Consider the following 27904-nt stretch of genomic DNA (forward strand, 5'->3'; position numbering starts at 1 on the left):
GAATGAAAATGAGTAAATAGTAAAGTCCCTGCATCTATGAAAAGATAATAAGAAGACATCGTGAAAAACTTTGTCAAAATTTTGATAATTTAATATAAAATGGACAAATCCTGTGAAAAATACAACATACTACAACCAATGTAAGTATAGAAAAGTCGGAATAGTCCTAAAACTAATAAAGAAATTGAATCTGTAATTAAAAAATAAGCCACCAGCCTTTTTCAACTGGAATTCCATGAGAATTAAGCCCTAATGCCCTCAGGCATTCATTATTTTAAAACAAAACAAAACAAAACATCTAGAAGGGTATAAGTTATGCACCCTCCTTGAGAGAAGTAAGAAAATAGTCATTGAAAACACTTTTTGTAGGGCTTACTTCTCTCACAGAAACCTGGCTGAGAAAGGCTGCTTCTCACAGAGAAAGGATGGAAGGGTGAATTCTCCCAAATATTGAAGGAAGATAACATTTATCTTACAAAAACTTCTGCAGAGAGTAAGAAAAGAAGGAATATTGGGGCTGGCCCCGTGGCCGAGTGGTTGGGTTCACGCGCTCTGCTGCAGGCGGCCCAGTGTTTCGTTGGTTCGAATCCTGGGCGCGGACATGGCACTGCTCATCAGACCACGCTGAGGCAGCGTCCCACATGCCACAACTAGAAGGACCCACAACGAAGAATATACAACTATGTATGGGGGGCTTTGGGGAGAAAAAGGAAAAAATAAAATCTTTAAAAAAAAAAAAAAAAAGAAGGAATATTTTCCAACTTGTATAATGAAGCCAGGAAAACCTTTACATCAAAAAATGACAAAGATCTTACAAGAAAAGAAAATTAAAGACTAATCTCTCTCATGAACGTAAATGAAAAAAACCCCAAACATAAAATCAAGAAATCAAGAAATCAAATCCAGCAACATATAGAAGAACACACATAAAATACACCATAATGAAGTCTATTTTATTCCAGGAATCCAATGGTGGTTTAACATTCAAAAGTCAATCAATGTATAATCCATCACATTAAGAGAATAAAAGAGAACAATCATGTAATCGTAAGAGACACAGTAAAAATGTTTGATAAAATTCAATATCCATGCATAATAAAAACTCAAACTAGAAAGAGAAGGAAACCTCCTTAATCTGGTAGCAATTATCTATGAATAGCCTCAGAAAAATCATTCTAAATGATGAACTATTGAAAAGCCTTCACTCTGAAAAACTATAGTATTGTCTACAGAGGTAGACCACTAAGCCAATGGAAGAGAATAGTAAATTCAGGAACAGACCCACATATGTAGAGGTCATCTGACTTAGGACAAAGGTGACACTGCAGTGCAGTTGCGAAAGAAAATCTTCAGCAGATGCCAGGTCAACCAGCTATCATATGGACAGAAAGGAATCTTAACTCCTACCACATACCTTTCACAACAATTAATTTCAGATGGATCAATTTCAGGTCATATCTAAATATGAGAGGTAAAACAAGAAAGCTTTTATAAAACAATACACGAAAACATCTTCATGACCTTCAGGTAGGCAAATAGTTCTTCAATAGGAAAGAAAAAGCATTAAACATAAAGGGAAAAATCGATAAATAAGACTACATTAAGAAAACGAAAGAGTAAGCTATAAAATGGGAAAAGATATTTGCAATAAATATATTTGACAAAACACTCAAATGTAAAATTAAGAACTCTGCCAACCTATAAAAAAAAAGAACCTAATAGAAAAATGGGCAAAAGCTTGAACACATATTTCACAAAAGATGACATCCATTTAGCCATTAAACATTATAATCCAGGGAAATGCAAAAAAAAACCACAAGAGAGTGCTATTTATCTACCAAAATAGCTAAAATGAAAGAAGATAAATAGTATTTTTACCAAACGACATGCACAAGAATGCTAATAGCACTACCCATAATAGCTTCTGAAGTAGAATCAACTCAAATGTCCATCCATAGCAAAATGGATAAACTGTGATATAATTACACAATGACATATCACAAAATGAGCATGAATGAACTACAATTACACAAAAAACATAGATGACTCTCACAATCATAAGGTTAAGTACAAGATGCCAGACATAAAAGAATATATACTGAACACTTCCATTATATAAAGTTCAAAGACAGGCAAAACTAATATATAGAGAGGAAGTGAGAATAGAGATTACCTTTAGGGCTCTGGTAATGACTATGATGAGGCACAGGGAGGAGTCTGGGGTGGTGCTAATGTACTATACCTTGATCTGGCTGGTAACTGCACAGATGTGTTCGCTTTGTGAAAATTCATCAGAAAATTCACATAAGATTTGTGCACTTTGTTATAAATCTCTCCATCACTCCTCTCCACAAAGGAAGTCAGAGAGTGAGATTAGAATAAGATAAAAAGTGTAACAAAAATGTATACACAACCACACTATAAAGCAACTAGACCTAACAAACACCTGTACAACACTCTACCCAACAACAGCAGAACACACGTTGTTCTCAAGTGCACATGGAAGATTCTCCAGGATAGACCGTATACCAGGCCATAAAACAAGCCTCAATACATTTAAAAGGACTGAAATCATGCAAAATATGTTCTTCGACCACACTGTAATGACATTAGAAATCAGTACCATAAGGAAATAAGAAATTAATGTATATGCGGAAATTAACACATTCCTAAGTAACCGAGTCAAACAAGAATTCACAAGGAAAATTACTAAATATTTTGAGATGAATAAAAATTAAAACACAGAATACCAAAATTTATGAGATGATGCAAGAGCAGTGCTCAGAGGGAAATTTATAGCTATAAGCACTTACATTAAAAAAGAGGAAACATCTCAAATAAATAACCTAAACCTTAAGAAAATGGAAAAAGAGCAAAATAAACCTAAAGTGATCAGAGGGAAAGAAGTAGTAAAGACTAGAGTAGAAATTCATGAAATACAGAAAAGAGAAATATTAGAGAAAATCAATGAAACCAAAAGTTGGTTCTTCGAAAAGATCAAGAGTTGACAAACTTTTAGCAAGTATGACCAAGAAAAATAGAGAGAAAGCTCAAACTACTAAAATCAGGAATGAAAGAGGAGACATCACTATCAACTTTACAGATATAAAATGGATTATAAGGGAATATTAAGAACAATTGTATGCTAATAAATTAGATAACCTAGATGAAATGGGCAAATTCCTAGAAAGACACAAACTCCTGAAACTGACACAAGAAGGAAATTCTGAGTAGACTTATAACAATTAAAGAGATTGAATTAGTAAACAAAAAACTTTCTACAAAGCAAAGTCCAGGCTCAGAAGGCTTCAGTGGTGAATTCTACCAAACATTTAAAGAAGAGTTCATATCAAATCTTCTCAAATTCTTCCAAAAGATCTAAGAGAAGGAAATACGTCCTAACTCCTTCCATGAGGCCAGAAGTGCTCAGATATCAAAACCAGACAAAGATATCACAAGAAAACTACGAATATAGACAAAAAAGTCCTCAAAAAAATACTAGAAAACTGAATCTAATAGCACATAAAACAGATTATACACCATGACCAGGTGGGATTTATCCTAGGAATGCAAGGTTGGTTTAACATCTGAAAATCAACAAACCACGTGAGAATAAAGGACAAAGACCACATGATCATCTCAACAGATGCTGAAAAGCATTTGTCAAATCCAACAGCCTTTAATGATATAAACACTTAACAACCTAGAAAAAGAGACTTTCTCAACCCGATAAAGGGCATCTACAAAAAACCCACAGCAAAAATCATACTTCATGGTGAAAGATGAAAGCTTCCTTGCTAAGATCAAGTACAAGACAAGGATGTCTGCTCACATCTGTTCTTTCAATATTGTATTGGAAGTTCTAGTCAGGGCAAATAGACAAGAAAAATAAATAGAAGGTGATTGGAAAGGAAGAAGTAAAATGAACCTTATTTGCAGAAGATATAAACTTATATGTAGAAAATCCTAAAGAATTCACTAAAAAACTATTAGAGCTATTAAATGAGTTAAGCAAGGTTTCAAGATACAAGATAGTAAAAAATCAATTGTGCAATGAATAATCTAAAAATGCAATTAAGAAAATAGTTCTATTTACAATAGCATCAAAAAGAATAAAATTAACAAAAGAAGTGCAAACTTGGACTCTGAAAACTACAAAGCATTGTTAAATGAAATGAAGGCAGATCTAAATAAATGAAAAGATATTTCGTATTCATGGATCAGACGACTTAAAACTGTTAAGATGACAACATGACCCAAATTGACCTACAGACTCAGTGCAATCTCTATCAAAATCCCAGCTGTCTTTTTTTGTAGAAATTGACAAACTGATACTAAAATTCACATGGAAATGCAAGGGATCCTGAACAGCCCGAACTATCTTGAAAAAGAAAAACAAAGTTAGATGACACACATGTTCTGATTTCAAAATAATTACAAAGCTACAGTAATCAAGGCAATGTGAGCTTGGCATAAGCACAGATAGAGAGATTAATGGAACAGAATTTAGAGTCCAGAAATATAAACATTCACATGTATGCTCAATTGATTTTTGGCAAAAGTGCCATAATAAGTCAAGGCAGAAAGAATAGTTTTTTCAATAAATGGTGTTGGGACAATTGCATACCCAGAAACAAAAGAATGTAATTGGACCCATTCCTCACATCACATATAAAAAACAATTCAATTGGATCAGAGACCTACAAATAAGACGGAACTTTAAAACTCTCAGAAGAAAACACTGGAGCAAACTTTTGTGATGTTAGGTTGGGCAAGGCCTTCTTAGATATGACACCAACAGCACAAGCAATAAAAGAAACAAATTGGCAACTGGACTTTTATCAAAATTTAAAACTTTTCTACTGCAGATGAAACCCTTAAGAAGTAAAAAGACAACCAACAAAATGAGAGAAAATATCTTCAAATCATTTATGGGATAAGAGACTTGTATCAAGAATATATGAGGACCTCTTAAAACGCAACGACAAAAAAAGATAAATCGCCCATTTAAAAAATAGACAAACGATCTGAACAGACAGTTCTCAAAAAAAATAGGTACACTAACTAATGGTCAATAAGTCCATGAAAGTATGCTCAAGATCGTTAGTCATTAGGAAAATGTGAATCAAAACCATAAGGAGATACTACTTCATACCCACTAGCAGGGCTGGAATCAAAAAGAAAGATTAATAACATGTGACAAGGGGGTGAGGAAGCTGGAACCTTCCTATACAGCTAGTGAGAACGTAAAATGGTGCAGCCACTGTGCAAAACATAGAGCTACTACATGACTCGGTAATTCCACTCCTAGGTAAATACCCAAGAGAAATAAAAACATACGTCCACACAAACTCTTGTATACAAATGTTCACAGCAGTATTGCTAATAGTGAAAAAGCAGAAACAGTCCAAATGCCCATCAGCTGACGAACAGATAAACAAAATGCTGTGTACCTATGCAACGGAATATTATTTGGGAATATAAAGGAATGAGGTACTAATACATGCTACAACACGGATGTACCTTGAAACATTATGCTAAGTGAAAGAAGCTAGTCTCAAAAGAACAAATATTGTATTATTCCATTTACATCAACTGTCCATAATAAGAAAAGTTATAGAGACAGAAAGACGATTAGAGGTTGCCTTGGGCGAACGGGCTGAGGGAGAACCAGGAGTTACTAAGGGGTGTCGGCCTTCTTGGGATGATGACAATGTTCTAGTACTGGACCGTGGTGACGGTTGCACAACTTTGTGAATGTACTAAAACCATTGAATTGTTTACTTCTAATGGGTAAAATGTATGCTTTAAATAGATTAATTGTATGGTATGTAAATTATATTGCATTAAGCTGTTTAAAAAAACCTTATACACAGTGTGACCATTATAAAAGCATTCTTAAAGGCAGAAACCATATTTCATCATCTCGTATGCTTTACTTAGTGTCTTCCACAAACCTGCACACGGAACACAAGCTCTACCAACACGCTCGTTTCCCTTTCCCCACCCACCATAACGTCCACGATACTTTCTTGCACATAGTAGATGAACAACAAAGCACTGTTGCTGAATTATGTGACTTTTGCTTAGTAAACCCTTTCCTCATAGATCATCCGAAATAAATGAACTCCGTAACGATACCCACAAATGCCAAATCAGAGAAGGACGGCCTCACAAGACGCCCCTTGGTAAATTTTTTGGAAGTATTGAAGCATGACTGCTGGTTAGAACAAACTTTTTAATAGAAAATATTTACAGATATCAATGCTACAAATGGAAAGTTTGCAAAAAACAAGAAATCCAAACGTATAATCTGACAGTGGAATCAAAAATGTGAACACCGTATATGAAGCGTAAATTTAAATCAAAAGGCTTTCCACGGTCACTTAAAACAGTGAAGCCTCCACATCAGTTTACTTTTATGGAAGGAAGTACGGGCAGAAACGAGCGATTCTCTTACAAACTGTACTTGAAGCAAAGCTTCAATTATTCTTTTTTTTTGGTTAGAAAGCCAGGAAAAAAGGGTAAGCTGTGAAAGAAAAAATAAGGATAGTGAAAGCGAATATTCCATACTATTTTATTAAATTGTAATGAATTTTATTCTCTAATTTTGACTCACCAAGTCTATAGAATCTACTAATGGCTGGCTTGGTTGAAATACAGAATCCTCATTTTCTTCTTCATTCTTTTTGCAAGGCATTTGCTTAGAAGGAAGCAAGTTATACCACAGAGTGAAAATCTCATTGGAAAATGGTAAATCTGCCAGGCTGATCTGAGTTCCAGCCTACAGGAAAAGAAAGGAAAAAAAAGAGAGAGAGAGAAGATAAAATGTTTAAATTCATATTTGCTCCCTCTGATACAATTAAGATTATTGGGTAAGCTTGTTTTAGGGAAAAAAAATACAATACTCATGATATAAAGCATTGGGGGATTTTTTAAAAGCCTGGAGATGTCTTATATTTTCAGGTGTGACTAAATAAGAAATAATCCCAATCTAAAAGCCAACCCTGGGGGCCGGCCCAGTGGTGCAGCGGTTAAGTTTGCACGTTCCACTTCTCAGCAGCCCAGGGTTCGCTGGTTCGGATCCTGGGTGCGGACATGGCACCGCTTGCCATGCTGTGGTAGGCGTCCCACATATAAAGTAGAGGAAGATGGGCATGGATGTTAGCTCAGGGCTAATCTTCCTCAAAAAAAAAAAAAAAAGCCAACCCTGGGGTTATTTTGTGAGATACTATTTTGCCAAAACCTAATGACTAAGCATGAAATTTTTAATAAGTGTGAAATTATTTTTAAATGAAAAGTTTTAAAAAAGAAAAAGAAAAAAAATAAATGACTAAGCATAGACCATAATATATCTTACAATATGCCATGAGTGCTTTATTACTCACAAAACCCACTATCCACTGAAAAATTTAAAAACAAACAAAAAGTCTACTGTGGATCTTAAATGAGAAATCAGATAGCAAAATTTTTCTCTCTGGATAAGTTAAGAGAATGTCAAAAAAAATTAAAGGTTAAAAGCTTTTATATTTCACCAAATCACACGTATCAGCCAGAATCTAAATTAAACTGCACCATTTTTTAAAAGGCTATCAATTAACACATTTATTAACTTTACGGAGCTTGTGACATATATATCTATTATACTAAGCCTTTCCAACAGCCTGACCAGTCTATTATCTTTGCTTCTAACTTTATTTACTGTCAAACAATATTATCAAATATATTTTTTCATATAAAGAAAAGGAAATACTAATAAGAAATCTATCACCTGTTTACATTTCATTCCTCGTGAACCGTGTGTTTCTGTGTTTCCGAGTGGACTGCAGACAAGAGTTAAGTGGAGACCCTGCTGTTTTGGGACATATGGGCACACCTCCACGCGCATGCACCTGAACACCTGTTGACCTCACTGGTACATGACGGTTTTCTGGTTATTACGCACAATGTGTGTTAAACTCACTATTGGTTAGTATGAAGTCTTCTGCTTTAGCGTTTAGACCTCACACTGCTCTAAACACCACTTAGGTCTTCCTAGAAGCTCTAATACCACACTTAGTCTTAGCCAAAAGGCTGAGAAGTGATGAGAAGTTCTAAAACCATGGCTGGGGAAAATGAGCTGAACAAAGGAACTATATACTCAGTGCCTTGCTTGATCTAAGTTTGTAACAGTGACTTATGTGTGGGATGTCTTTGATATCTGGCTCCATCATTCACTAGCTGTGTGGCCCTGATCACATTACTTCTCTAAGCAGTTCTTTATCTGAAAATAGAGGTAATCGTAACCCTTTTCCTAAGATTGTCATGAGGGTTAAAGGAGATAATGTATACAAAGCACCCAGCACAAGACTCGTCCTGGGAATAATAAACATACTCCATAGTGATTATCATAACACAGGCCAAAGTTCTTCTTTAGCCAGAGGGTAGAAAGTAGATTTTACAGAAAATCATAATTTCTAAGCATCTTTTAAAGGTCTGGAATAAGAGAAGGAAAACTAGAAATCACTACTTCAGATAAAAAATGAAACCACCGTTGGATGTGGCCTTGGGCAGATCTGCAGTGGTATGAGGGCTGGCGCAACAGCAACTAGGAAATTAATCTCAGAGCAGCCAGTCCTAAGCGTGGTTTCACATGGCAGCTATGAGGCCCTACCAGGCGCTCCTCCCTCCGGTGCCTGCTGACAGAGCACAGGTCTACTCGCAGCGTCTTCTGCTGCAAGGCAGCTTGGGAAATGGCCACTCTGAACATATCGTTGAATAAGATGGATTCCGTGGCTGGGTGGACTTTTGTTCGAAATAGACAGCTGACATCAGTTGAGGAGGGAAGTAGAGCAACCCTAAAATAGCTGCAAAGAACAAGAGTAAAATGGATTTCAGAGGCACTGCAAGGATACTGGATTCACAGCTATCGTTTGAAATTATCTGCAAAAGAGAGAAACGAGGGGGAAGATGGAGTCCATTATCACCCTTAAGCTTTGCTGCCATGTGGGTCCCTGCTCAGTGCAGAGGCTCTCTTCTTATCCCAGCCATGCCGACTGTGCCCCAGAGCATGCAACGGCCCAGCCTGCCGGTCACCACGTGGCTGCGGCAAAGGTGCACGGCAGGAAAGCAACAGGGAGGAAAGTCCGTGGGCAGCCGGATTTCATGTCCCTCCTGCCCAGGCACAGCCAGTTCCAAAGTCAGCTGTTTCTGAGCCTGGGAAGGCAGGCACATACTAAGCAGATACATGCAGAGAGCTAAAGGGGCTGCGCAGGACCGTTTCTCAGGAACGGAATACATTATTCTACTAGAGAAAAAGAAAAGCTAAGTAGCATATTGCTGAGAAAACTCAAAACAGATGAAATCCACAGTTCAAAAATACCACTGTCCGGCATCTCAGAAGTCTCAGATATGACGAACTCAAGAGTTTACGCTTTGTAAAATTCAGAGGAAGAGTTACCAAAAACAGTAACTTCTAATACTACTTTAAAGTGAATTTTCTGAGCACACATTATACGAGGACTCACAACCCTTGGAAACAGCATGAGGTTATTTCCTTTTAAATCCCAGAAAGAGCACACCCACTAAATGCCCACCTCCCCCTTCCAGGCTTGTCTAATTCATACTCCGAAGGGTGCCTTCCTCCAACTGTGAACACTGTAGGTCCACATGCAGAGCTGAGGAATGTCGTATTACTGCCGTGCTTGATGCCAACGTCAATTACGGAGCTGCAGCACTAAAATCTAGTGGACCTCGGGCCGCTGCTGCTAAGGCTGGAGAGTCAGAAGAAATCTTTTTTCTCCGCCTTCATGGAAAGGCAATAAAAGGAAGTATTTTAGAGAGGTGGAACGGAGAGAAGGAATGTTCTGTTTCTCCAGACTTCAGTTTTACTCTGAAACTGAGTAAACGAACCAGTTACATGACCCTAAAAGGTTTCCCCATGAAAAAAATCAGGTTTTACGTGGTTCAGAGCCCAAGGCAGAGGGGAAGGAGGCAGGGGCTCTTCTCTTATTGCCGTAGGAGGTCTGGGGAGTCAGGAACCTCTCAAGCAAACATCGCGGCTGCTGCCAACCAGTTGAAGCACAAACTCTGCTGGTCGTAATTAATAATCAAAAATAAGTTCCAAGTTAGGGGAGAAAAAGAACTGTTTTAAGGATATTTCATACTAGTTAGTTGCCATTTCTAACAGTGCCATTATGCAGGCCCAGGCTTTTGTGTATGGGCTTAAGAACACGTTGCTATCCATCTCAGGAAGGTTCAGACCAACTGGACAAGCAATTGCGTACCAGCTGCACAGCCAACAGCTGGCTGCCTTCCCCGGTTCAGCCTCCCATTGATCCTGAACTACACAGGCTACCGCCAAACCTCCCACAGGCACTGTTCTTGTGACTTCCTACGAGGTGAGCGAGAGTGACTGAGACAGCGTGTCACAGGAACATTTGGGTAGGACTGTCCTTACGATCTGAGTTTACAGAAAGTGTGTGTTCTCGGGGGCTCTGCAGTTTTCTCCTGGACTTGTGGGTTGGCTCTCACTGCTCAGAGACTCGATCCCTCGTGGACCTGTCTTCACCCTGACAGGCTATACTAACATGAAAAGGCTGCCAATGGCACACGCCAATATCTCAGAGTATTTATCAGTAGGGAGAAATCACAAATAGTATTATCAGCCTGTCTCCCCAAGATACTACTGATGGGTATTCCTAATCTCAGTCCTGGGAAGCAGGCTCTCCGGGGTGATCAAGCCACGCCTCCATTATGCCTTCCTCTTTACCACTCTCGCTAATAACGTGGATTCCCCACACCTTGATTTTGGGAGGCCCTCTGAGCCCACTCCCCTCCCAGCATCCTAGCCCCTCCAGCTTTGATGCTCATCAACACAGACATCCACTAGCTCCATTCTTCTATTGCCTACTGAATAACCTAGCTCTTCTTTTCTTAGATCCAGTTTCTTTTCTCTGACAATTCTTAAAATATTAGGATGTGAACTTAAAAGTAAACCCATAGGGAAAACATCCAGAACTCTTAACATTTACTCTACTAAACATCCTTCTCATTGAGGAACATATTCTATCATTAAGGAAATCCACCTGCCTGGGTATAGGGTCTTGGGAGGGGTCACTCTTACTCACTCTCTCTTATTTCCAGGCCTGTTCTGGCTTATTCAACGTATTAGTAAGTGTAGGGTGGACATAAAAATTCTGGATTCTAAGTCAGAGGTGCTATGTTGAAATCTGGCTTCTTTCTGGCACTCTCTAGCCATGGGCCCTTAAGAGAGTCACTGAAACATTGACTCTGGAAAGTGTGAGTGGTGGTGAAGGTCTCTAGAAATATCTGGCAAGAAACAAACAGTCCCTGAGCCACAGACTGGGTAGCAGTCCTTGGGATTCATGGTTTGATGAAGCGAAATAACTTAAAGTGAAGTAACTTTAAGAAATGACCGGTCATAGGGAAGTGAAAGCTTAATGATAAAAACACGGTACTCTTACATGTAGCATGATATGATGCTTGGCAAAGCTGTACTGATAAATAAAATTTAATTGCTACATTTTCATGTAAAAGATCAGAAAATTCCTCCAAACCAACAGTAGTCACAATTGGGCAACGATGAAAATTTTAGTTAAATTTCAAAAAATCAGGCTCCAACACATGACAATACAGAATTTCTGGTTGAAAAGGGAAATAAAGTCTTGGTTCCTATACTTAATAATGAGATGGTTGAATTAGGATCAAAACCCAGTTTACTTTTCTCACGTTCCCCTTTTCTCCCCATCTCTGTCTTCTGCTGATAGGACATGAGCAGCCCTGCTGTGCCTTTTCCTTCGTATCTCCACTCGGATGAATCGCATGATCACAATGTAAAACGATCCTACGTGGACAATTTTAAGTTTCTCACTGATTTTACTTACACTTTTGAAGTATGAGGTATCAAGAAGGCATGAAGATTTCGGAGTTGTGCTATAATCACCATGAAACTTGACCTTTTCGCATCATATCTGTCAAAAGAGAAGCTGATGGAGTAAGGAGAGAGCACAGGCCACTCGTCGCTGCAGAGAGTGCTGGAACTGCCCCTCCCCACGTGCAGCTCCCTGTACCTGAGTCCGATCTGCACCTGGGCAGTCTCCACAATGGCAACGTCCTCTTCGCTGTACGTAACATCTTCGACCTCACTAGGCCTAGGGACAGGGAAATTGCAGGCGTAGGAAGAGTTTAATACCGGGGAGACGGATCAGCATGGTCACTATTTGCTACTTAACGATGCTGAGTGAACCTGCAGCAACAGCACCCCTCAACCACCAGTGGGGCTGATCCAGCGAGGGCTCACTCTTAGATCCTTTTTCACCTTGTCAAGAGGCATCTGCCTCCAAGCCCTCAGGGGACTTTCTGATGCCTGACTTTCCTGAGCCTCCCTGGGTTTACCACACCCCCAGACACATTCCAGGCTCTCAGAAATAACACGAGAGGCTTCACGCGCCAAACAGGCACTGGCCAGCCTCTCCAACATTCTAAGTTTTAAGTCCTAAAGACGATCAGTCGTCTTTGAGTACACCAACCTGTTTATCGTTTATCATTTCCCTGCTGACGGGATGTTTCAGTACACTGAGATTTTCAGGCACACCACAGCCCTCACCGCAGCAGAGTGGCTAACGGCAGCACGCTCCCAGCCTCCCGCCCACAGGCACGGCTACGAGGAGACGTGGCCTCACGGAGAGGCACCCCTGCTCAATCCTTACTGTTTCACGAAAGCTTCGTAGACCCCGCTGTCTCCAGCCACAGACTCATCAGACACAGCAGCCGACACACAAGCGGTTTTCTCCCCAAGCAGGTGGATTACTCTTCTTTTTGGTAACGATTTTTCCACATCTAGGGAGGTGAAAGTGACAGCGCTAATTAAGATTCCTTATTAGGAAAAGGTAAACATAAAGTACACACCCAGTTAGGTTGTGAGAAATCCAAAATATAATTTCCATCTGAGAACCAACGATCTTACTATTTAAATCAACAAATGTGATGGTTGAAGGCACCATGACTCATAAGACTCCTGGGATGCCAGCTGTCGGTGACTATCTGAGAAAGGATACGGCTTTTCTCTGTCCTGAAATATTCTAAGGGCAGGGATGAGCTGCACACAGTCTCACTGGTCTGCTGCCCCCCTTAGGCAGTCCCTGCAGTTACCACACGCTCGGGCGCCTCCCTGGAGTATTAGAGATTTCTGCTACGGAGAGCTTCCAGTTACTCAGTGTCAGAGAGACTTCCACCTCTGCTGCTCTCCCCTTCTCTCCACAGGCCAAATGCGACATCCCTTCTGCTCCTCCTCCAACAGAAGTTAAAGAAAAAGCGTCTTTGACTTGCAGAATTCCTCACCAGCTACCACTTCACTTTTATCTCTAGTTCATATTCGTACACCAGCTTCCTGCGGTGAGCAAGGAGCATTCATTACAGCCGTGTTCCTCTGTCCTCGGCTGCCAGCCGGTGGACCTGTGGAATCCTTTCATCCTGAGCAGTGCGCAGGGAGCAGCTCTGGTATGCATTTCGCCCCCTTCTGATCCGTGACTTTACATCTTGTTAAGATGTTTAAGTTTTGAGGCTTCCGATTACAGGATTGATTGCTGCATTTTCCCTTTTATTCCTGGCAGTGGGAATGCTTTTTCATTGATGATGAAGAGCCTTCTCTCCGCCCACCCCCCTTTGTGAGGGGTGAAGGTGATGACATGATTTATTGATTACCCCCAGGAATAACCACAGCGGCCTGAAGTTGACTTTGACAATGACAGAGACTGACTGTGGAAGGACTTCGTAGTTATTCCAGCTTGGTTTCTGTCACCCAGCAGGGAATGGGGCTGGAGAGCAAGATGTGTATGAAAGGAACTTGCCTTTACCTGCATAAGGCTCTGGAGCGCTGAGGGAGATGAACGGTGTTCCCACCATGCGCCACCCGCCCCCACGTGACATCAGGTCAGACATCCCCTGAAGAGACCAAGCGTTGGTGACCTGACCTCAAGAGAATTAGCCTTTACAGTTATAAATGTTTTCACACATGAAACTGAACATTATTTGCAAACAAAGCTCTTAGATATATCTTCCCTTTGGGTGACTTTTTAAGAGCAGTTTTCTAATATAATACACATTTAAAAAGTTAAAAGCTATCTCATGGAAGCTTCAGAGGGACTGGTCTCTGGGCAGAGCTTCTCAGCAGACCCCACAGCAGGCCCAGGGGTCAGGAGCAGGTAACGGCCTGGCAGAGGCGCTGCAGGAAGGGACCTCAGTGGCTCAGGACCGCCAGGTGGGGACCGGCCTGGGCGACGTTCCCGCAGATCTCTCCCCCGCTCCAGCACTCGGCCTCATTTACCAGCCCCTCCAAAGTGACTGCATGTGGAGAAGTGGTCACCAGGGAACACTCCAAATACATGAAGAGCAAAAACAGCTTTGAAATGCTCAAGGAATGTAAGACCCTTCAAGTCCAAAGCACAGAAGAATGGCACAAAAGCCACTCCACTTTCTTCTCTCGTTTGTTCTTTCCACCTTGTATAACTTCAGTGGTTTGTGGTAGAAACTGTGTTTAGCAGAGCCTGTGTACTTACTGTCCTTAGGTAATAATAGTTACCGTGACCTGAGTGCTGAGCTCAGGCACGGTCAGTTGCCCTAGACGATTATGGCACTGAGCCTCCCAGGGCCCCACAAGGTGGATATTGTATCATCCCCACTTTGCAGATGAGGAACAACAAGCTCGAGATGGGTAACGTGTTTGCCAGAACACAGCCAGTTAATGGGGCAATCAAAATGGGAGTGCAGGCTTGGCTGGCTCCAGGGGTGGAGCACAGCACACCACATTCCTTCCTGCAGGCGGGGGTGTGGGGAGGGGGTCCCAGCAGGTTTCTGCTTTCTTGGAGCCATTCTGTAAACACCACTCTTGTGCTCACTTTCTTTGCAGATGACTACTGCAGTAACACGTTACTCATAGCTCTGACACCTGCCAGGCAGCAGCACACGAGCCACACAGATGTCTTCTGCACCCGCCTCTGCCTCTGCCTCAGGCCACTGGCAGGCAGGTGGGGCTTCAGTCTTTGGTATTTGAAACCATACAACCAACATGGATTCATCTATCTTTTTAAACATCTGAATTGGCCGATCAATTAATACTTAGAATTCCTAGGACCATAAATACAAAAGAAATATGCTTCTCAAAACAGCAGGAAAATACTCCCAAAGAGGCCTGTCCTGTGTGCTGTGGACTCACAGTAGCCCGTGCAGGTCTGAGCAGGGCTGCAGGCCCGGCACTGGAGCTTGTTTCCCACTTCGTCCTGGCTACCTCTCCACTAGATCATCTTCCTCGCACAAGAACTGTGATCATTTGCCAACAGAGTCCCTTCTGTTCTCTTTAAAGCCACATCTAGTATATTAAAAGCTTCTGCCTTGCAAAGGAAAACAATTACAAAAAGATTAAATTCTCCCTGTTTCTGTCTCTTTGAGCACAAACGCAGGAGTCTGAAGGCAATCCGCTGCCCTCTCTCTCGGGCTGTAACTAGTCCTGTGGCCAGAAGATGGCAGGGTAAGACCAGACATCAGAACCCGGAGGGAGGGTGGGTCTGGCATAAAACCAAAATTGTATTTATATAGAATTCCCTGAGCTACCTAAACACTGAACCCTGGTACTAATTAGCTGCTATGCTAATTGCCTTGGTTTTAATCTGTTTTAGGCCAACTTTTAAAAGAAGGCCCTCTTCTTTGCCTTGCTATTGCAGAAACAGAATCATTTTAGAAGCGTGGAGTGTGTTCACAAAACCCGTCCCTTCCCAGGCAGTTGGCATACACAGAAGGCCTTGGGACAAGGGAACAGAGTCTTAATAACTAAAGCTATTAAATAGGGAAGGTCATTTTTATTTGATAAAGAAAAAATGTCTAGGTATCTCAATAAAAACTCCTCAAATGAAGCCGAAATGAACAAGCATCAGACAGAGAAGGGGGACTAGGAGCATCTGTCTATGTGGAAAAAGTAGCCCTCCAACCACTCTCCTTAAAATAATCAAGAGGAAAACATGACAGCAAAGGTCTGCATTTACCTGCGGGTCCTTCATACAATGGCTCCCTCGCACATTCACTGAGGTCTTTGTCTTCCAAGAGAGACTGGGAAGCTCCGCCTGAATCAGAATCCAACAAGACCTGATTCTCACCAAGGCCAATGTCTGCAAAATGGCTACTCAACTCACAGTCTTCGAAGTCAGCAGTGAACTGATGGAGGGGGGCGTCAGGAGACGACATGGGGAATGTGCCTTCCAAAACCAAGGGAGAGCCAGGAGGGGACAAGGAGGAAAGGGATGACCTTGAGGACAGGGACGTCACAGACTTGGGGGCCTCAGTCAGTGGGGGGGTGTGGCCTGTCGCTGCAGCTGCCGCCCCACAGGGACCACCCTGGCCAGGCTGGCTAGGAGACTTGACCACTTCGTTTTCATGGATGGTGGTGATGGGTCCGGAAGGAATGTAACCACCCTTCTCCTGCAGAAGGAAGTCCAGTTTATACTGATAATCCGCATCTATCTGGTCACCCTGACTCGTGTAATAGAGCTCATTGGAACTGAGGGAATTGAGCGACCCTCTGCTGGAGGTGTTCAGAGACCCTCGACTGGAGGCCAGGGAACCCAGGCTGCTCCCAGAGGACATGGACAGGGTGCTGGCGGAGAGGCTGAGAGAAGAAAAACACATGTTGTAAAAACTGGTATGATACGGAAAACCCAAACACAACCCCTGCTTTGGACCCCAGAGGGTACGAACCCAGTGACCCCAAAGAACATACTCAACAACGGGGAAAAGGAACTTGCTGTTATCCCACACATCCCCATGTTTATTCACCAACACTTTCAACCTGGCTCTCTACATACTCTTGAAGCAGCAAGCCTACTCTTATTAAGAATCATTCCCCTTCTGCAAAAGCTAAAAAAAAGGGGGGGGGGGTACAAATACCTATTGATAAATCTACCTGCATAGATATTCAGAAGCAACTGTGCAATTAAAAAATAGAGAAGGGAGGGGTGTAAACAGCATAAAGTGTTAACACAGTTACTTTGCTTAAAGAATAAAACTTTTTATTTTGAGAGAAAAAAAGGTAAGCTCATAAAGACAGAGGTTACACAAAGACCGGGTGCTCACTCCTCTTTCCTCATCTCTGTGTGTATTTAAGGAGTAAATATGTGGCTATTTTAAGGCAAATCTCCCCACCCTCCCTTTTTAAAAGGACTGATGTGGGGGAACACACCACTTTCCTCAGTATGTAACGAGGGCTAAAACATACCTTCTTCTGACAACATATTTCAGACACAGTCCAAATATGACCCTGGGGTTCACAAAAATAATTTACATAACTTCAAATTTGTAACTTTACCTTTTAAGTTGTGAATGCAAATACGTAGTTAATTTAGTAGTTTCTTCAAGTTTCTGTAGCAGCTCTTTTCTTCGCTCTTCCAATTTCAATCTAGGGAAAAAAAAGAAATGGATACATTTTCATATGATTACAATAAAGAATGAAAACTGAAGGAAAAGAAAAGAAAGATTCTTATTACACAATATTCTGTACCCTGAGGGGAATCCGAATGAACTCAACAGAGGGAAAACAGAACTGCCAGCAAGCAGCCACATGGGCAGAACCATCCACAGCCAGGCTGAACAAAGGGGAGATCCATACCACATCTCCAGCATTACCGAGGGCGTTTTAAATTTTGGTATTCAAAAATTTTCTCAAATGGGTAAAAAACCCTCATGCTCTTATGAGTTAGGGAAAGAGTGAGGACAAAAACAACAAAAAACTAACAAAGATCACAGAATCTTCTAGAGGCCTGTGAATTGGGTTTACATTACGAAAATGTTTGACAGTAATAACAGAGAATTAGAAAAGATTGTCCTAAGTACTGAATTTGGTAAGGACTGTTCCCGAATAATATTTAGTGATAAAAATTCCAATCTCAATTTGATGAGAATTTTAGCGATTAAGAAACAAATTAGTCCATATTGCCAGTGTGAGCTAATTTGGGCTTAACTGTTTAAGCAAGAAAGAGTCATAAAAGTGATTTCCTTTCCTGTCTACAGCACATCTCATCACCTGCACCAGATTATCATGAAATTCATCCACTTCAATTCAACTGCACAAGTGTTTATGAGGTTTCTTAGAAATCTGAGTATTATGGAATTGTGTACCTGAAAAGTCACTTAAAAATAGATCCAGCAGCCAGAGGTTTCTGCAACACAGAGCCTGCATGAGAATCGCTTATGTCATCTCGAGGTCTTTAGACGACATTTAAATGAGCTCGTTTACAGTGGTCAACGGAAGGCGGAAAGAGACCCAGAGAACCACCTGGTCTCTGGTCTTGGATTTGCTGCTCACTCTGTATCCTTAGGCCAGTCCCTTAATCAAGGCTCTCAGCTTTCTCATCTGTAAAATGGTGGTTACGATCCTACGTGTCTGCCTGCTGAGGCTGTTGAAGGGATCAAACGGAGGAATGCACGAGAAAGTGCTCCACAGACATCAAAACGCACCTCCCTTGTTCAAAGCCTCAGCAGGCCCTGCAAGGTGGGGCTACAGAAATTAGCTACTTTCCTTCGGAGGAATAGAAAATGTTCCTAATTTCCAACCCCTTCGAAATGCTGTGTCCTCTAGGCCGTAAGGAAACATGCCCATATTTTATTTATAGGTATCTTTCCTTTGATGTGTCACCAACACAATTTCATTATATGTTAAAATAAAAAAAGGAATTCTTGTCATTTTGTTTGGTACTTCAAAGGGTGATAAATTCTTAATTCGTAGCTTTCAAAGGTGTATTTTGAAAAGGAGCACAGTCCCTATTTTTTTAATCTCTTAAATATAAACAAAAACTCAAAAAGGAAAAAATATTCATACAAAGCAGATTAACTGAATTAGAAGGCACATGAAGGTCTGGAGAAAGCCCAAAAATCAAGTAAAATCCATGTCTTCTGAAACAGGAGAAGCACTTTTGAAGTAAGTTTTCAAACTAAATATTGCACAAATGAAGGCTGTTCTGGTGTGGTGAGGCAGCTTCAGTCTGACATCAGGGCGCTTCGTGCTGGAATGTAAAATCCAGGCCCAGTCACAAGCAGTGGCCCTCTCCCTCCTGCAGCGGGCTGCTCAGGCCCTGCCCTGCCAGCCCTCATGGCCGCTCTGCGCCACTGAGCCTGCCTTTTGCGTTCCTGCTCGCATGTCCAGTCAGATCCGAAGCTCTGCGCCACTGAGCCCGCCTTTTGCGTTCCTGCTCGCATGTCCAGTCAGATCCGAAGCTCCCGGCAGGCACCCATCAGCTCTTCCTCCCTCTTCTACCCAGGCTGTCTGAAGAGCCCGGGCCCGGCCCCAGCATCCCCCTCGGCAGGTGTCTGGGTAACATCTTCATTGAGAGAAGCATAAAGAAGGCACTGGAGGGTCACAGAATCCCTTCTGGCCGGGTGGCTGTCACTGTCCTTGGTCAAGGGTTCCACTCCTGTCTCTGATGGAATCACCAAAGCCTCTCCTCGTGGGGGCTGAAGTCTTCCTCAGATTCCAGGTGTCCTTCGTGGGAAGCGACCTCCTCCGCGTCCTCGGGACCAGGGATTAGGAGAACTTGCTCAGACATCAGCCCCTCGAGAGGGAGCGTCCCTGTCTCTAAGCCCTTCTCAAGCTCTGTCCTTCTAGTCCTCCTGGGCGAGACAGGGTCTGTACAACTGGCCCCGAGAAGACTCCTCCCACCGGTCCTGCTGCCCCGCACCATTCCTTCAGCAGCAGGGTCTTCACACCCTCCTACCTCTGCGGTTGGTGCCCTCAGGAGAGAGGCACTGGCTGTTCTCTCCTGATTCACACCACTCAGAACTTCCCACTTGGGGAAAATTCCATGTCAGCTATGGAACTAAGAAGTCCCTTTCCCACTAAAAAATGACACTCATACCCTCACCCACTTGCTGTAAAAATCTTTTCAGAATCAGTGGAGAAAACATTCATATAATTAAGAAACAAATAAGACATCTTGGCAAGATTAAGACAAAACCCCTAAAATTTGTGAGGAAATAAGGAGCAGTGACAAGCGCTCATCAGCTGCAGACAGGCACAGAGTTGAGGCATTTCAATGAGTGCACTGAAAGCACATGAAAGATGTGTAGGAAGCCTACACTGCACGACTCTCATTTGAGAGCAATTTCTCTTCGCCAATGATCCCTCACAGGGAGCAGCTCTCTTCTCCCGGGCTCTGCGACCACTAGGTGGCGAGCTCAGTCACTGCTGCCGGGCGAGTTGGTGACACGGCGGACAGCGCTGGCAGGCACGTAGCTGCAGAGCTCTAGGATCACACTCAGTGGCTGAAAACTCATGTGAGCGTAGCTCTTCAGAGACCACAATTCAGTAACGACTCAGAATGTTGCCCGAGGCCACTCCTGAAACAATGGGAAACCCACGATATAAACAGAAAACAAGAAAACTTGGGGGAATTCGGCAAGCAGCTTCCTCAATGGTGGCACAGGTAGCAAGAAGAAACTGAGGGATTTGGCGTCGGTGAAGCACAACTGGTTCTGTGATGAAATCCAGTTTCCCAGGGTGAAAGCTGTTTCCCAGAAGCGTCTCCCCACCGCCAGCTTTTACACGAGAAAACGCACGGCTTGCAGAGGCACTGTCTTGCCTTCCACGACCCCCTGTTTCATTCAACAGCACCAATAAGTGGAGCAGAAACACATCCACGTAGTAGGAAGAAAGCGTGAAGGCTGAAGAGTAAGACAAGGTGAGAGAATGCAGGGGAGTAAAGTAAAAGCATTAACAACAAACCCTGAAGCCATATGGGGTTGTGTTTACCAGGGAAACAGAGGACCCAGAGCTCACCCGGCAGCTGGCTCGGCTCCTTGGACATGTGAAATACTGGGCCGTTTTGTGTCCAAGGAAAGCAGGCAGAAAAGCTGAAGTCACTAAAGCAGGAAAGTATAAGCCCCTCAACCTTACACAACAGCCTGATTCTGGGGATTTGCTTCTGCTTCTGGCCACGGACAAGGGAAAGGAAATCAGGGCTCACTTTTTGTAATGCTAATGACTTGACTTCCAAATGACTTGGAAAAGTCAGCATATTGCAAACATAAAACATACACATTTCCCTTCCTGCTAACATCCAGTGTGAGGGATGGGGCCATGCAGGAAGCACAAATCAGAGGGACATGAGACCACTCAGTCCCCAAATGGCCCAAACCCCATGGCCGCCTTCACTCGATAGCTAAGTATTTTACAGCTTGTCCTCCTGCTGAGTTCAAACCCACTGTTTCTGCTGGAATGATGACAGGGATTATGTGCGTGCCTAGAGAAGTATAAAGGCCGCAGTCTAGGCACTGAGGAACAAACGGTATTTTTCATCTTACTTCATTCGTCATTTTTGAAGCTTCTAGCCCTAATAAAAAAGACAAGACATCACGCCTGCAAAACTGATTCAAACAAACAAACGCACGCCTGTTTACTCCATCACAGAACAAATCTAAAGTCTGCTCATGGGCCCTTCCCAGAGTCGCATACCACAAAGCAGAAAGCTGAGATGGACGCAGCCTGGCAGACCCGTGTGATTATATGACATTTATTAAGTGCTACATAATACACAAAATATCACTGGTGTCTTCTTCATGGGCCACACGAAGCTACCCACTTCATCATATTTACTGATCACTGCCAAACTTTTATCCTAGAAATTTAAGATACGCAAACACAGACCCTGAGGACATCAAGGTCATTCCGGAAAACAACGAATGCGGCCTTCTCAGCCCACCTTTTTGCTCCTTTTGGTCTTTGTTGATGGATCCTGCCCTGGCCAGCCTTGCTCACACCTACCTTTAGGCTGAGCTTTCAGGCAGCAGCACCAGGCAAAGATGTGAGCGCAGCAGGGGAAGGAAAGTAGGGCAGGCGGGGCACTGTGAACTACCAAGGATGCTATACGAAGGTCACCTGCAGAGGCCTTCCCGGCTGATCCTTCCCAGGCTCCCTGGAGCTGGGATGGTGAAGCTACGCACCATCTCCATCAACGTTTTAACTCACAGAAGTGACCTCCCCCAGATGGTTAAACTCAGGGTAGGGAAGTCCACGGGCTACAACCAACCAGGAACGTCGAGGCTTTTTCCCTCCCCCTGCCCCCATCACACTTTTCAAAGATTTTGGTATTTTGTAGACACTCAACCTTAAACATTATAGAGGACAAGGAATTAGAAGACAAGAAGCCAAGAAGTTAAAAAAAATAAAAGCAATTGGGTTATGGCTGGGCATTTTAAACTTACTTCTAGGTCACTTGGAATTATACGAATGGAATTTCTGTTCCGTCATCCTGAGACAGGCACAGCCCCTGATACTCGCTGGCCTAAAGGATGGATGTGCCATGGTTCTAAAGGGCTACCTGGCCTATGGCTGAGAGAGGGGTCTGCCCGTACCAGTCAGCAAGGCCTGCACTCAGGGCTCCTATGCAGACGCGTGCATGCCAGACTGACAGACTAACCTTCCCCAGCACAATATTCCAGCTGCTCTGCTTACACAACTGGATATTCAGATTAGATAATCAATTTACACCTTCCCACGGAAAGATCAGGAATTGCTTAAAATATTTTTCTTTACATTTCACCTACGTCAGAGGAGGGTTTCAATTGACAAACAAAAACCCAAGTGAACATTTTGTGACCTGTTAAGATCTCAAAGGGAGCAAGCTGTCTTTTCCTTGTGAAATGGAAAGCAATAAACTTTTGCATTCTTGTGAGTAATAAAACCCTGGATAGGAAGCTTCAGTTGCTGCCACAGCCCAGATAATCCTTCTTATCAGAGCTTGGCAGTTGATAGCTATTGTTATCTGACTCCGTCAAGGATGCACTTCATTCCCGGCTTTAAGTCAACATTCCTTAGTTACTCAGCATCTGTCCCAGCATTTCCACGTTCCTCACACACACAGAGGAGCGGACACTGAGGGACACGAGGAGGGTCAGAGGAAGTCCTCTGTGCTGGTTCTCAGTCCGCTGAGATGCCACTGAGATCTCCACAGACCAGGGGAACTGGCCTCCAGGCACAGCTAAGCCACACCCGCAAGGTTTCACCAGTCGTGTCCCCAGGGCAGGAACGAACCTCTGGGCCAGAGCCCGGCTGGGCGCGCCCCTCACCAACAGCAGCTCCTCCTCCAGCCGCTGCCTCTCGGCTTCCAGGCGTTCCAGCTCATCCTGAGTGCGCTTCTGCGGAGTGACGAACTGAAGCTCCTTCAAAAGCTCCTCCTTCTCATTAATCAGCATCAGCTTCTCCTTCTCAACATCCAGCGCCCCAGGCCAGGCCTCACTGTCCAACTTCGACAATTCAATTTTTAAGTTGGCCATACTAAAATAGAGATAAAAGAGACGTGCACATACTTAGATCTCCCACGAGAGGGAAAACACAAACCGGGCTGGGTGTGGGGTGCACATGCTGACTTTCCCCTGCGAGCCTCCCCGGAGAGGGCTGACCACCTGGAACGAGGCCAAGGAGGAGCAGCAGCGCCACTCTCCCATCTGGGCCTGGCTCTACACTCAGCTGTCACTTGCTTCACTTTCCCCACCTTTATGGTAAGAAGAAGTACCCCCACCTGTCTGAAAAAAGGGTGACGGTCAAAGGACACAGAAGCCGAGACAGCACAGCGCTCTGCGAGCCACAGGCAGGTCAGCGTGATGTGTGACTGCCTGTGTGAGGGGACAGGAGAGGACGGGAGGGGACTTGGAGGGCTGCCCTTTGAAGAAAACCAAGGTGAGCAATGCCTGAAATGTTATCATTACAGATTCTGTTCCCCTGCATAACAACACTGTCCCTTAGTAACATGGCAGTCCCCAGGAGAGGCTGGGCAGCAGCTAGGGCATTAGCCAGTCAGGGAAGGAAGAGGGAGAAAGGAGAGCAGTGGCTGGGCTCACCAGGATTAAAACAGTCAGTCCATCAAGCTCCACCATGGCCCAGGACCAGGGCGTGGGGCTTGGCTTCCTCACCCCCGTTCCCCTTAAGCTGTGCACGGAGAAGTCTCGGCCTTGTCAGGGCCTGGATTGGTGTCTACACCGTTTACTGAGCTCATTGAGCCCGCACTGGGGACATTACTGCATTCGACCTGGTTCTCCTCTGCCTACAGTCATCTGGCTGCAGAGAAGCAGGCAGTGCTGGTGGACCTGCAGCAGCACAGGCAGCTGAAGTGGCCCCTCTAGAGTGACAGCACGTGCTGCAGTCAGGGGGCAGGGATGGGACGAGGGGCAGAAGGCAGCAAAGGGAAAGCTCCCAGGCGTCGTAACTTCACCCGACCCCAGCTTTCACTGCCTCCAGGGCTTCACACCAAACGGTAACGTTAACTCCCAATTCAGCTAGAATGTTCTGACCACTGAATCAAATAACTTGCTCTGTGGCACTGAGAGGACAATCAGAACTGTTCAAGAGGTACACGGCACGTGGCTGTTTTGACCATAAGCACAAGATCAAGGTAAGCTAAGAATACAACTGATGCTGGCACAAGGAATCCATATCCTTATAAAAAAATGTCAGCTGATTCCTTTGGATCTTGTTACAGCACACACAGGAACAGGAAAAAGAGAAAGGGGGGAATTTTTTTTTTCCTTTTGATGGAAGAAGTTGTAGAAGGGAGGAAAAAACATGAACAAAAACATTATCAGGACAAAGATGGAAGTAGTTCCACATTCGTGTGCCGTAAGTTTCTTGTTTTAGTTAAAAATAAAACTGCCGTCTTAAATGGCACTGCGTATACAACGCACTTCTGATTTTCACCTGCCGTCTGCACTTATGATAGATGTAACATCAGCCGTTCTTCAGCTTTAACCACAAAACCATAAACGACTGTCTCAACGTACTGGAAAATTAATCATCAAATTGCTAAATAAGCATGATATTATTAGCTTCATTAAACACAAAAAACAAAGGCTGGAGGAGCAAACAGGTTTCAGAGAAACAAAACCCGCCTCTTTACTTATTCAGAATTGAGCAAGAGAAAGCATCTTCAGCATATGCATAAACCCTTGAGATTTACCTGCTCATCTTTAAAACAAAACCCCAAACGGTAAAAGAACAGCAGTGCAACCAAATGGGAAAGAACCCGCATGTTGGATGTGACTGAGTTAACCAAGTGAACCGGGAGCAGCAAGGTAAGGAAAGAGAGAAAGGCACCTATTACTGGTGTGACCAAGCATTAGGTAGGTGTTCAGTCTTCCTTGGAAAGGGCACACCAATTCTGAGGAACAAAATGTAAAGGTTTCCGGGAACACTGAGGAAGAGAAATACCCTGTGAGCTCCCGATGGACTGAACTGTTAGTAGCCAAAGCAAAGCAAAAGCTCAAGCTGGGGCCAGCCCAGTGGCATAGTGGTTAAGTTCACATGCTCCGCTTCAGCGGCCTGGGGTTCAAGGGTTCGGATCCTGGGCATGGATCTACAAACTGCTCATCAAGCCATGCTCTGGGAGTGTCCCACATACAAAATAGAAGAAGACTGGCACAGATGTTAGCTCAGGGACAATATTCTTCAAGAAAAAAGTGGAAGACTGGCAGCAGATGTTAGCTCAGGGCCAATCTTCTTCACCAAAAAACAAAACAAAAAAACCCCTGCGCTCAAACTGATCCAGGGGAAGTGGTGTCAAGTCCCAAAGAACCTAGGGGCATGGGGCCTGGCTCTCCAAGATTCGTTCTGAGTGACTGCTGTTCTCCTTCAGAGAACCAGACACAAATCCTGGGCTTTTGTTTACAGCAGAACCCAGGAGTTCTGGCTGCTGAAGGGCTGGTGTACTCACAGCCAGAAGGGCCACAAACAGCATCCACTAGCGGCTTCCACGCCCCAGGTGACGAAACCACAAAGCAATCTCCAATCCTTATTGAGGGTAAGGCACTTGGCTGGGCACTGAGAAGCAGCCAATAAAGTATACAAAATTCTTCCTAACCTCAGGCAATTTACAATCTGCTTGGGAAAACTGATAGGCATTCAAATTAGCTGCGCAAAATGCTGTTCAGAGAGACTGAGGGACTTGCTCAAGCTCACACGGTTAATAATTCGTGGAACACAGCTTGGGGTTCTCTCAGTAAATCAAAGAACCAAGCAATATTAGTAAGACGCTACACAGAGGCAAATATTGTATTTAGGCAGACCAAGCAATTACTTTGTTAAAGCCAGATAACCTCTAAGAACTTTGGCCAATTACTTCGAAATTATCATCTCCACCAGTAATCACGGATATGCTTCGAGGCCTATCTGACGGTCTTCCTTATTGGCAGGAAACCGTAGCACTCTAGCAGGCGCTCAGCTGGGCTTTCCACGCTCCTGAGGAGGAGCAGGATAAACTTCTCCGGCCCCCACAGGAGGAGAATAGTTTTTTCCTCAGTGTCTTCTTAAATGATATAAGGAAAATAATGAAATCAAGTGTATCGGTATGACCTTCTCTCTCAAGATAAGCAAAGTGTCCTATATTATGAAAACAAGTCGAGTCTGCCTACCAGACAGGGTAGTGAAGCCTCCTACGCTTTACCCAAGCCGAGCCACAGGTAAGAAGACAGCACAGCGTTTACCAGGAGTCCATGAGGCAAAGGAGAGAAGTAAGACTCCCTCTGCCTTCTCCCTGTACTAAGTCACTGGCACAGACACCCCAGCATCCTCCAGGACATTAGCAGGCGGTCTTCCCTCCAAAGCGAAGGAACACGCTTAAAGCTATTTACCTTAGAGCTGCTCAACTGCTGTCAAGTCCTGTACCTGAGCCACTGCATCGTTTCTACCTGAGAAACCAACCTTCTCACTTTTGGTTGAAAGTCTTGTAGAAGCTCAAAGCTTCTTTCTTTCAGAAGAGAAGCGGACCATTTCATTGCCACACTTCTCATTAATTTTCCTTGTTCTTCAGCTTTGAGGGGAGGGGGAAAGGAAGAGACAGGGAGCAGAGAGGAGACTCTGAAAACCTTACATTCTAAAAAACAGAAGGGTAGCCTTGGTGAGAACTCGTGGGGAGTGCCCAGCAGATGTCACTCTAGGAGCAAAGATTAATTCTGGAAAAGAAAATCCTGTGTGAGCCCGCCGACCACTGGACAAACCGCACCCCTGTTGTTACCTTCTTTTGGCTTCTTCATACTGTAGGCTCAGCCTGACCTTTTCAGCTAAATTTGATCTGCTTCTCATTCCGACCTAGTAAAAAACAAAAGGGAAAAAGTCAATTAACTCTGCTAATGAATGAAGGTAAACTGCTTTTGTTTCTCGAAAGTACAAGTAATTGAAAAGCTGAAGAAGGTGGCACTGAAATTGGGAACACCAGCTCAAACAGGCACTTACTTTCCAGTCTCAGTAGGGGCAACGCATTTCTTCTTAATTCAAGCTTGTCTGCTTTTCAAAGACTTTAACACCATTTTCTCCACACATTAAATTCAAGATAAAAAATATCAGGTAAACGTTTCTGGTTTCTAAGAGTTTATGAGGGGTGTACAGGTCAATAAAATTTATGAACTGGAACTAATTTCCTTGTCTCTATGAGCCAAAGTTTCCATCATTTAGCTTTCAAATGCATAAAATATAAACTAAATAACTTCAAAAAATAATTTTTCAAATAGGTAAGACCTACTGTTGATCTCTACCTGTTTTAACTTTCAAGGCACAGAATTCAAGAAGCATAGGAGAATATGAAAAAAAAACTGGGAACTTACTGGAAAGTAAATAGCTGCTAATGGTCCCAAAACGGGAGAATGTAAAATAGTTAAGAATATTTAAGCCACATTAAATACTTTTGAATGCCAGGTATAAACCATACATTAAACATTTTAATAAACAACTTCAGATTTACAAAAACAAGTTTTTTTGTTAGTTTTTAAAGACATATATTTATGTTTCTGTTTAGCCTTAATGTTTATAGGAAAGGACCTAAATTTCCATGACTCTAAACTTTATGGGAAAAACTTAAATTCTCACGTGTCTCTAGCCTCTCAA

At 43.2% G+C, this 27904-nt stretch overlaps 1 protein-coding gene across 1 annotated transcript in view; it reads right to left on the reverse strand.

The window, feature by feature from the left end:
• The window catches only part of WWC2 (WW and C2 domain containing 2), a 210470-nt gene that overhangs the window by 34172 nt on the left and 148394 nt on the right, over window positions 1–27904 (reverse strand). Inside the window, exons 8-16 of the mRNA XM_070598578.1 lie at window positions 27039–27112; window positions 23069–23311; window positions 17354–17443; window positions 16038–16657; window positions 12711–12840; window positions 12072–12152; window positions 11886–11972; window positions 8654–8846; window positions 6620–6784 (exon numbers count right to left, since the gene is read on the reverse strand). Of these exons, the coding sequence (XP_070454679.1) occupies window positions 6620–6784; window positions 8654–8846; window positions 11886–11972; window positions 12072–12152; window positions 12711–12840; window positions 16038–16657; window positions 17354–17443; window positions 23069–23311; window positions 27039–27112 (1683 nt within the window). The remainder of the gene's footprint in view (window positions 1–6619; window positions 6785–8653; window positions 8847–11885; window positions 11973–12071; window positions 12153–12710; window positions 12841–16037; window positions 16658–17353; window positions 17444–23068; window positions 23312–27038; window positions 27113–27904) is intronic.

Source organism: Equus przewalskii, chromosome 28, assembly GCF_037783145.1.
Source record: "Equus przewalskii isolate Varuska chromosome 28, EquPr2, whole genome shotgun sequence".
Taxonomy (NCBI): domain Eukaryota; kingdom Metazoa; phylum Chordata; class Mammalia; order Perissodactyla; family Equidae; genus Equus; species Equus przewalskii.